We start from the raw sequence: 10811 nt of genomic DNA, 5'->3' as shown, positions 1-10811 counted from the left end.
CCTGGTGTAATCAATGTTTTTTCACCCACGACTCAAGCTGAACGGGCTCAATGTTGGAAGGGATCGGATCACTTCAACTTACTTTTTGTGCACATCATAATTCACCACAAGTGCATATCACAAAAAATGAACGATTAAAACAAAAAAGTACTTGTTCAAGTATAAGACTGACGGCCCTACGGCCCAAATTTACCAAACTAACTAACCCCCTAAGGGAGAACTATACTCTCAATCCTGTCCAACAGGTCCTGCGTAAGGGGAGCCATGCCATCTCCATCTCCTCTAGCTCCCGGGCTTCATAGCCAGGCGTGTAGCCATGGCTCATCGCCTCTAGATCGATGATGTCTTCATAGTGAGAATGAGCGATTGCGAAGGACCGATTGATGCTGACACGAAGGGCATTCTTTTTGAGCTAGCGCACCTGGGCCATGATATCCATGGCATGAGCCATGAGTGAGCTGGTCCCCTCCGACTGCACCACCTCAAGGTCGTCGCATACCACTCTAAGGGTAGCCTTTAGGATCTCGAGCTCATCACTCTCCGCCTGGAGGTTCCTTTGCACCTCGGTGAGGTCCACGGCCAGCCCGACAGAGACGCTCTCGGCCTCCAGCTTCCGGAGGGAGCTGGCTTTCTGTTGTGTGGCACCATGCTCAGAGCAGAGCCTCTCCATGGTCTGGATCAGCTTGTCCCGCTCCTTATGTAGCCGTTCGACCGTTGAAGCATCCTTGCTCGCCTTCTTCTCCAAGGCCACGACCTTCTCCTTAGCTCTTAGCTTTAGGTCCCTTTCGACCTCAACCTCGCCCAAGAGGTCGAGGATGCACTGGCGGTTTGAGGCCTCCTTCTGAAGGAGCTCGTCTCGCTCCTTCTTGACCTTGGCGGTTGCTTCATCATCCCGACGGATCCTCATCGATAGGGCCTCGAACGCCTTCTCGGCGTCCTCAGTGTCCTGACAGGCTTCAATCACCCATGTCCAAAGATCGACTGCCTCCTTGGCCAAAGGGGTCAGCTCGGCCACCTTCTGTTGAGCAGTGGTAAGTTGTGCCATCGCCTCCCCATGTAGCCACGCCTCCTCGATGAGGTGGTCCTAGATTTCCTTTTGGCGACGGAGGAACCCAGACTTCCCCTAGCGGTGAGCTATGAGGGAATGTAGGAAGGCAATGGTCAGAAGGCAAAAAAACACATAAAGGAGAAAGAAGATAATAAGCAAGACCAATCAATACTCGGTCGGAGGGAATGACGATGTCGTGAAGTGCACCCCTGTGGCAGAACCTCCTAAGAAATCGGGCCCACGTGCATCTATCATTGTCTCAATAGACCTCTGATAGCATACATGAGTTCCTAACAACTTAATAGGTCTGTTGGGTGTCCTCGGGAAACCTGAATCATCCACGAATCTTTTTCGAACAGGATCCCAATCACAGTCATTGCAGATTACAACATTTTATTCAAATATATACATCAGAGTAAAAGATAGCGAAAGTCTTACGATAACATAGTTTACAAACCAGTTGTTTTAAACTTACAATACCATAAGTGTCATACAACCATAGTAGCAGGATAATATTACATTAACATTATTTATCATACAATCTAGTGCCTTGTCCAAAGGCCATTCATCATTCCTCATCGTCATTGACTTTGAACACAGACATGCAGCAGGGACCAAAACAAGCCTACGCATGCGACTCACCTGCAACAAGGGTTAACAAACCCTAAGTACAAAGGTACTCAACAAGATTGACCCGACGTAAAGGGGGTGAAAGACTTTAGAGATGCAGGAGTTAGGGCAAGGTAAGGATGTAGCAAGATTCAAAAGTTCTTTGTCAAAAGCTTACTATTCTTGAACCTATGTTCAGGTTTTACCCCTAAGTCCTTTTAATTCATTATCTCAAGCTAAATGTACATTTCCCAAATTCCAATCCTTCTCAATTCATTCTTTTCTCATGTTTTAGTAATTCACCAGTCCTACATTGCTTCTGTAATGAAACGAGTCTCCATATCCGTGGAGCACCGGCAATTCAAATTGATTCAAGTCCCAGCTGGGGATTCCTTATCGCACGACATATATAGAACATAATCTTGCATATATCAACCTCGCTACCAGATCCTCCAATACTAAGCCGTCTCCATGCCACCTGAGAGCACAGCACACCTCAAATCCGACCACATTCTAGCCACGAGGGTACACGCTACTCCCACCATCTCTCCACTCCTAGTGCGTGGGCATTCGTCTTAGTATCAAATTAGCTGAGGTAGGCTTACCGGAGTATGTGACCAGTACTACAAAGTGTCTCGTTCAGAAGATCCACAATGAGTGGCCTTTAAGCGACATAGTCGGCAACATTACCCAACATTCAAGATAAGTCACCCGACTAGTCTCTAGTTCATTCTATCTTCTTTCTTTCTTTGGATAGTATGCCATCTTTGATTGTATCAAAACTTTTACTTTGAAAGCCTACCATAAAGCATACTAAACATTCTACGCCTTTGTAAATGAAATCATCTTCAAGGATGGTAAACAATTAACAAGGTAGGCAATGCATCAAGTAAGTAACATTTGAATAAATCAACTTAATGCAATAGGTAACATAGGTGATAAACTTTTCAAAGTAAAATGACCAAAATAAGATCAAACACTAATCTAACACTTAGGGTTTACTTTCATCTATTTTTGAATTAATTTGGAAATAAGCCCAAAAATGAACTTGTTCCAAATGACCTCAAAATTTTATGTAACCTTCCTCATGACAAATTAGTGTACCAAAACAAATTTCATAATTTTTGAAGTTATACAGTGGCCTACAAAAATAATGGAAATTGCATTTATCAATTAATGGACTAAATTTTTGAACATTAAAAATTTATTCAAATTTCAAGTTTCGTATTTTTAAACCATAATAGAACATGTACAGAAGCTACACATAATTTTTTAGAATTTTTAGAGCTGTAATTAATTTCCTATAAATTTCCAAAGTTGCTGCACTATTCAAAAATTAGAAATAACAAAACCTCACTATTCTCTCTCTCTCACTAACAGCCAGGCCCCGCTCATCAGTGACACAGAACAGGAATACGGCGGCGCTGCCATCACCGGTTAGCCAAAACGCGCCGGCGGTGATGCTCCGGCGAGGCAGACCGCACCCACATGACCTACACAACCCTGTGAACATTCCCCGACCCTCAAAACAGCAGCAAGCGTACCAGAGTGAGCTTTTCGCTGGCCATGGCGGCATGGGTGCAACGGCGCATGGCACAACCCCGACCACGGTGTGGTAGAGGCTAAAGTGGAGCGAGCATCATGCTCAGGAGCTCACCATGATCATGCCGGTGTGCTTGGTGAAGACGGAGACGGACTGGAACGTCATGGCCATGGCGAGGTTGATGGTGGCAGAGCTCCGGCCAGTCACGGGGAAGAACGCGTTGCGTCGGGCGATTCCGGCCAACCCAAGCGACGCGAGCAAGCCGAAGAGGAGCGCAAGGTCGAGGCGATCACGTTGGTGTAGCTGGGCACGACGGACGCGGTTCAACGGTGGCTACGGCGAGCGGCGGAGCTGATCGGTGGCGGAGCAGAGCAAAGGGAAAAAACGAAGGGCGACGGCGGCGGTGCTCCTATTTATAGCCGGGGTGAACGCGCCCGGCGTCGACAGCTCACGCACGAGCTCGCCACGGAGCTTGCTGCGTGTCAACGCATGAGAAAGCGGCGCAAAATGATCGGCGGCGATAGCTGCATGGCACCGGTGGCAAGCAGGGAGGTGGCGCTCGGCTGGATTTTGATTTTTGAAGTATTTACAGAATTGCCACTGCGTTTATTTTGCAAATTATTCACAAATTTTCTAAAGAAGTTGAAAATCTCCAAAAATGAAAGTTGCTCAACTTTTCAAACTTTACAACTTTGCTTCAAAGAATATTTTCAAATTCTGCCTCCATTTTGAAATTTGAATTTGGGGTGCATTTGAGCATTTGAATCATTTCAAAATTACTCCAAATTTTATATGTAAACTTGAAAAACTTTGAATACCAAAGTTGATCCTTATAAAATAAGCTTCAACTTTGCTTTTTGTCAGAACCCCAAATTCCAAATGGATTTTGAATTAGACAAAAGGGGCAAAAAGGACTTTTATGATTTGAATATGAATTCAAATTTGATTTGTTTACCTTTTTACTTTAACTTTGATTTTTGACCAGTAACATGGCCCATTAAGGTTATTTGAGTCAAATGACACATGGCCTCATATGATCACATAAAATTTGACCCTTGTGGTCATGATCTTTATTTAAAGGGTTGAATCACATCACATGAAATGCCAACTTATGAAATAAAGCTTATTTAGTGAATGCATTCAAAATTTTCTACTTTATAATTGCTTTGCAATGCACATGATGACATATCACGTTTTAGTGCTAGGTCAAAACACCAGAGGTGTTACAACCCTTCCCCCTTAAAGAAATCTCATCCCGAGATTTAAAACCTAAGGCTAAGTAATGGAAAAGGAAATGTGTCAAGCTAACATATCATAACTTTATTCAAAAGGCTAGTGAGGGGGTTTTCCATTCTGTTGACAAATGAGACAAGTTACAATATAGACAAGGTATTGCAACTAGATAGAAGCGAAGAAGTCAGGAAATTTTTCTTCTAAGTAATCCTCAGACTCCCAAGTAGCTTCATCTTCAGTGTGTTGATTTCATTGTACTTTGTAGAACTTGATTGTACATCTTCGAGTGACTCGATCTTTCTGATCTAAGACTCTAATGGGGTATTCGGCATAAGTCAAATCAGGTTCTAGTTCTACATCACCCAAGTCGACCACTTGGTTAGGTACTTGAAGACACTTCTTTAACTGAGATACATGGAAGATATCATGCACAGCTGACATGTGATCTGGTAGCTTGACGCGATAGGCGACCGGTCCACATCGTTGTTGGATTTGAAAAGGACCAACATAACGGGGTGCCAACTTTCCCCGAATCCTAAAACGATGAACTCCTTTCATCGGCGATACCTTGAGGTAGACATGATCTCCCGCTTTGAATTCTAGCGATCGTCTTCTCTTATCAGCATAGCTCTTCTGTCGGGATTGAGCTACCTTCATATTAGCTTGGATGAGTTTAACTTTCTCTTCAGCTTCCTTGACCACATCTAGTTCGAAGAACCAACGCTCTCCAGCTTCTGACCAATTTAAAGGTGTCTAGCATCTACGGCCATACAATGCTTCAAATGGTGCCATTTTAATGCTCTCTTGATGGCTATTGTTATATGAGAATTCAGCTAAGGGAAGGCATTCATCCCATTTAGAACCATAGGAAAGAACACATGCTCTTAACATATCTTCAAGAATTTGATTTACCCTTTCAGTCTGTCCATCTGTTTGTGGATGATAAGTAGAACTGTGGATAAGTTTGGTTCCCAAAGACTCATGTAGACTTTTCCAAAACTTAGATATGAACAATGACCCTCTATCAGAGACAATGGTCTTGGGTGCCCCATGCAGACTAAAGATTCTATCAAGATAAAACTTTGCATACTGTTCCGCTCGATATTTATCTTTGACTGGTAAGAAATGAGCTATCTTGGTTAGGCAATCAACAATAACCCATATTGAATTGTGGCCTGCAGATGTCCTAGGCAACCCCACGATGAAGTCCATACATATATCTTCCCACTTCCAAGATGGAACTGGCAATGAATGTAATGGACCTGCGGTCTTCATGTGAACCGCTTTGACTCTCTGACAAATATCACACTTAGCCACATATTGAGCTATTTCTATTTTCATTTTGGTCCACCAATATCTCTTTCTCTTTCTTAGATCATGATACATTTTGTTGCTACCTAGATGAATGGAGTATCTTGTAGAATGAGCTTCATCAAGAATCTGCTTTCGTAGCTCCAGACTTTTGGGTACTACCAATCTATCTTTAAACCATACGACATCGGATTCATCAATAGTGAAACATGTTGGTTTTCTAGATCTGACTTTATCTTTGATATGGGCTATACCCTTACTTTTCTATTGAGCAGCAACGATCTGATCTTTGATAGTGGATTCAACTGCAATATTGGATAGGGAACCTTGTTCTATGATTTGTAAATTTAGATGATCCATCTCTTGACATAATGTTCATTGCATAGGTTTCACAGTTAGACAATGGCAATGACTCTTGCGACTCAGGGCATCGGCAACCACATTAGCCTTGCCTGGATGATAATGCACTTCTAAGTCATAATCTTTGATAAGTTCTAACCATCTTCTTTGCCTCATATTCAACTCTGACTGAGTGAAGATATATTTCAAACTTTTGTGATCCGTATAGATATGACAGATATTACCCAATAAATAATGTCGCCAGACCTTGAGTGCATGAACAACAGTGGCTAATTCAAGATTATGGGTGGGATAATGTTCTTCATACTTCTTGAGTTGTCTAGAAGCATATGCTATAACTCTGCCTTCTTGCATAAGAACACAGCCAATACCAATTCTAGATGCGTCACAATAGATAGCAAATGGCCTCTCGATATCAGGTTGTGCTAATACTGGTGCAGTTGTCAACAACTTCTTTAATGTTTGAAAGGCCTTCTCACATTATGTTGACCATACAAACTTAGTTTGATTTTTTAGCAGTCCAGTAATTGGCTTCGCAATTCTAGAGAAGTCAGGGATGAACCAACGATAATACCCTGCCAACCCCAGAAAACTACGAACTTGATGAACAGTGGTAGGTGCTTTCTAGTTAAGGACTTCTTCTACCTTGCTCGGATCAATAGCTATACCTTCAGTAGATAACACATGACCCAGAAATTGTACTTCTTCTAACCAGAATGCACATTTACTGAATTTGGCATATAATTGGTGGTCTCTTAATCTTTGTAGAACAATGCGGAGATGTTCCACGTGTTCCTCTTTGCTCTTAGAATAGATAAGAATGTCATTAATGAACACCACTACAAACTTATCCAACTCAGGCATGAAAACTGAGTTCATCAGGTACATGAAATGAGCCGGGGCATTGGTCAGCCCAAAAGACATGACTAGATACTCATATAGACCATATCGGGTAGTAAACGCTGTCTTCGGCACATCTTCTCGTCTAATCTTAATCTAGTGATAGCCTGATCTCAAGTCTATCTTCGAGAACACCTTAGCTCCCGCAAGTTGGTCAAAAAGCAAATCAATTCAGGGTAAGGGGTATTTGTTCTTTATGGTGACTTCATTTAACGGCCGATAGTCAATACATAACCTTAAGGTTTGGTCCTTTTTCTTCACGAAGATAGCAGGGCATCCCCAAGATGATGAACTAGGTTGAATGAAACCCTTGTCTAACAACTCTTGTAGTTGAATCTTTAATTCTGCTAGTTCTTTGGGTGGCATCCTATATGCTCTTCTAGACACAGGTGCCGTTCCTGGTTTCAGATCAATTCTAAACTCTACATCTTGGTCTAGTGGCAGACCATGCAGATCATCGGGAAAGACATTCGTAAATTCATATACCACTGAAATTTTCTCGGCTTCTTCAACAGTAGTTGCACAGGCTATTTCAACTGTACTCTTAGGAAAGGGAAGTTGGATGAGAAGTTAGGTTTTGCTGTCAGGTGCATTTACCCTTATGGTTCTACGCAGGACATCTATGATAGCCCCGTGTTGGGTTAACTAGTTCATACCCATCTATATCTTGATCCTTTAATATCAGCATATTGGTAGGGAACTCATAACCTCCCAAATCAATAGGTACATGCTGAACTACCTCCCTTGTACAGATTCGTCCCCTGGGCGACTGTATATGATATGGTTCTTTCATTTCCCCAATAGTTATCCCATGCTTCACAACAAATGTACGATTGATGAATGTATGGGATGCACCAAAATCAAATAAGGTAATTACAGGATGCTTAGCAATGGGAAACATACCCATCATTATTGGTTCTCCTTCTAGAATAGATTCCACCTAAGTATAGAAGACCCTTCTAGTTTTCTTCTTAGCCTGACCCTTCTGGCTGTTCTGAGCATTGCCCTTGTACTAATTTTGAGCTTGAGTAATAGGGGCTTTAGGTGCATCGGGATTATTCTTCCTAGGATATGGACATTCTCGGGAAAAGTGTCTGGGTTTACCACAATTATAACATGGAAAATTGTGATTCTGGGGAGTAGCAGTGCGGTTTGCATTATTTGTATTATTTTGCTGTTGCGGTGCTTGATGAGGATAAGGCATATTTGTTACAGGGCGAATAAAGATTTGCTGCCTGCTTTGGCTTTGTTGTGGGCGGAATGGTGCACGGCCATGATTCTGAGGATGGTAGACTATCTTTTGACGCTTTCCACTCGACGATCCGAAAGCAGATACTCTCTTTTTCTTCGCCTCCTTGTGTCGGTGGTAATTCTCCTCTGAAGCGATAGCAATATTGACTGTCTCATGATAAGTTGTGTTGCCACAAGTTGCCATCATGGTCTGAAGTTTAGTGTTCAGGCCTCTAAGGAAATGATTCTTCTTCTTCCTGTCAGTATTCACATACTCTATAGCATACCACGACAGGTGATTGAAGCACCCAACATAGTGCATCATCGGATGCTCCCCTTGCTTAAGAGCCAAAAACTCTTCTAACTTCATGGTCATCACACCATCTGGAATGTAGTGCGCCTTGAAGGCATCCTTAAACTCCCTCCAGGTGATCTGGTGACCAGCAGGCTATACCGCGACCAAATTTGCCCACCAGGCACCAGCAGCTCCTCAGAGTTGCCATGCTGCAAACCTTGGTTTCTGAATCTCGGTACAGTGAATCAGCTCAAACTTTGCTCTATTGTCCTAAGCCAATCGTCAGCTTCTAAAGGCTCTTCTGCCTTAGAGAACAGGCGGACGTGTGTCAGTAAAATCAACATAGGTTGACTCATCATTTCCATTATTACGCGGCCACGATTAGGGTATGGTGCCTGTTGGTTCTGAGCCAATTCCCTTAACAACCTAGCATTCTCTGCCGTTGCATTGACGAGTGCGGCTATGGCATCTGCCATAGTCGAAGGCATTGGTGGAGGATTTGGGATATCATCATGTCATGCGAGCCACTAGCACCAGCTCGGGTGATAGGACGAGGCATCTGTTAGAGAAACACGTTTATTACATTATTATTTATTGAAAGCAGTTAAAAGGTTTCATGCTACAAAGGGTTACTTATTTAAATTACATGTCTTGTATCCCACAAGACAACCCTGGTTTACTAGGAAAGCAGTAAAGGAACTATTACTACTCCAGCTCTCAGTCATCGGCGTCCGTGCCCATACCGGACGAAACCTCATCTTCATCTGAGAAGTACACTAATCCTCAGGATCCTCCTCCTCTTCTTCATTCTGACTTCTCCTGGATCTACAATCATTTCTTCATCTGTAACTTCACCATCCCCATGAGGAGGATGAAGTTGAGCGTACAGCATGTGGACATTCTCATGAAGAATGGCATTGTCCATCTCCAGGTCTTCTACGTAGAACTCCAACTCATGGACGCGTTCATTGGCCGCATCCTCTCTGTCCAGGCTTCATTCCAGCTCCATGGTCATGGTGATGCCCCTTTGCATTTCCCAGCTCCTCTTGATCTTTGGCATGAGCTCGACGAAGAGTGTTGAGCTCCTTGGTAAGGTTCTCGATGTTGGCGGGTTGCTTGAAGATCCTTCATCTCCTAGGGTCTTGGAACTTCCTTCACCAAGCTCATGGTTTCGCGGTGCCAACTGGTGACGAGGGACTCCATGAGGTCCGGTGGACTTGCGTGCGGTTACTTGGTCTTTGCCATAGCCTGTAGAATTAGGGTAGGACTATAAGAATAGCTTGAGGATAATGGAGGTTAGCAAGAATGGGATTGACATTACTTACCCAACCACTTTAAGGGGAATTATTATGCAAGGTGTTCAAGCATGATGCATGAATCGATCTTACGAATCTAGGTACAAAAGATTTATATAATCATAAGTACTAGATTTTTAATACATAGGACAAACCTAATCATATTATCCGCCACGAACTTTCAAATAAGATAGATTGACTAGATCAAAGGTAAGAAGAAAGAAATTTGAACTTTAAAATATCAAGTTTACTTTCTTTGATCCAAATCAATTTGAAGGTTTTCCAAAGTAACCTACAATGATCTTAGATAGGAACTGCTCTGATACCAGCTGTGGCAGAACCTCCTAAGAAATCGGGCCCACGTGCACTATCGTTGTCTCAACAGACCTCTGATAGCGTACACAGTTCCCAACAACTTAACAGGTCTGTCGGGTGTCCTCGGGAAACCCGAATCATCCACGATCTTTTTCGAACAGGATCCCAATCACAGACATTGCAGATTACAACAGTTTATTCAAATATATACATCAGAGTAAAAGATAGCGGAAGTCTTAAGATAACATAGTTTACAAACCAGTTGTTTTCAAACTTACAATACCAAAAGTGTCATACAACCACAGTAGCGGATAATATTACATTAACATTATTTATCATACAAACTAGTGCCTTGTCCAAAGGCCATTCATCATTCCTCATCGTCATTGACTTCAAACACAGACATGCAGCAGGGACCAAAACAAGCCTGCGCATGCGACTCACCTGCAACAAGGGTTAACAAACCCTGAGTACAAAAGTACTCAACAAGACTGACCCGACGTAAAGGGGTGAAGACTTTAGAAGTGGGTTGGGGCAAGGTAAGGATGTAGCAAGATTCAAAAGTTCTTTGCCAAAAGCTTACTATTCTTGATCTATTTTCAAGTTTTACCCCTAAGTCCTTTTAGTTCATTATCTCAACTAATGTATTTCCCATATTCCAATCCTTCTCAT

General features: G+C 42.7%; 1 protein-coding gene across 1 annotated transcript; it reads right to left on the bottom strand.

Moving 5' to 3' along the window:
• Positions 1-412: 412 nt before the first annotated feature.
• On the bottom strand, positions 413-1045 carry LOC136454531 (uncharacterized). Its single transcript, XM_066454925.1, has one exon. It carries the CDS (start codon positions 1043-1045, stop codon positions 413-415), a length of 633 nt encoding a protein of 210 aa, XP_066311022.1.
• Positions 1046-10811: the final 9766 nt, after the last annotated feature.

The sequence above is a fragment of the Miscanthus floridulus genome, chromosome 1, assembly GCF_019320115.1.
Source record: "Miscanthus floridulus cultivar M001 chromosome 1, ASM1932011v1, whole genome shotgun sequence".
NCBI lineage: Eukaryota > Viridiplantae > Streptophyta > Magnoliopsida > Poales > Poaceae > Miscanthus > Miscanthus floridulus.
This window is presented reverse-complemented; position numbering and strand designations above follow the sequence as displayed.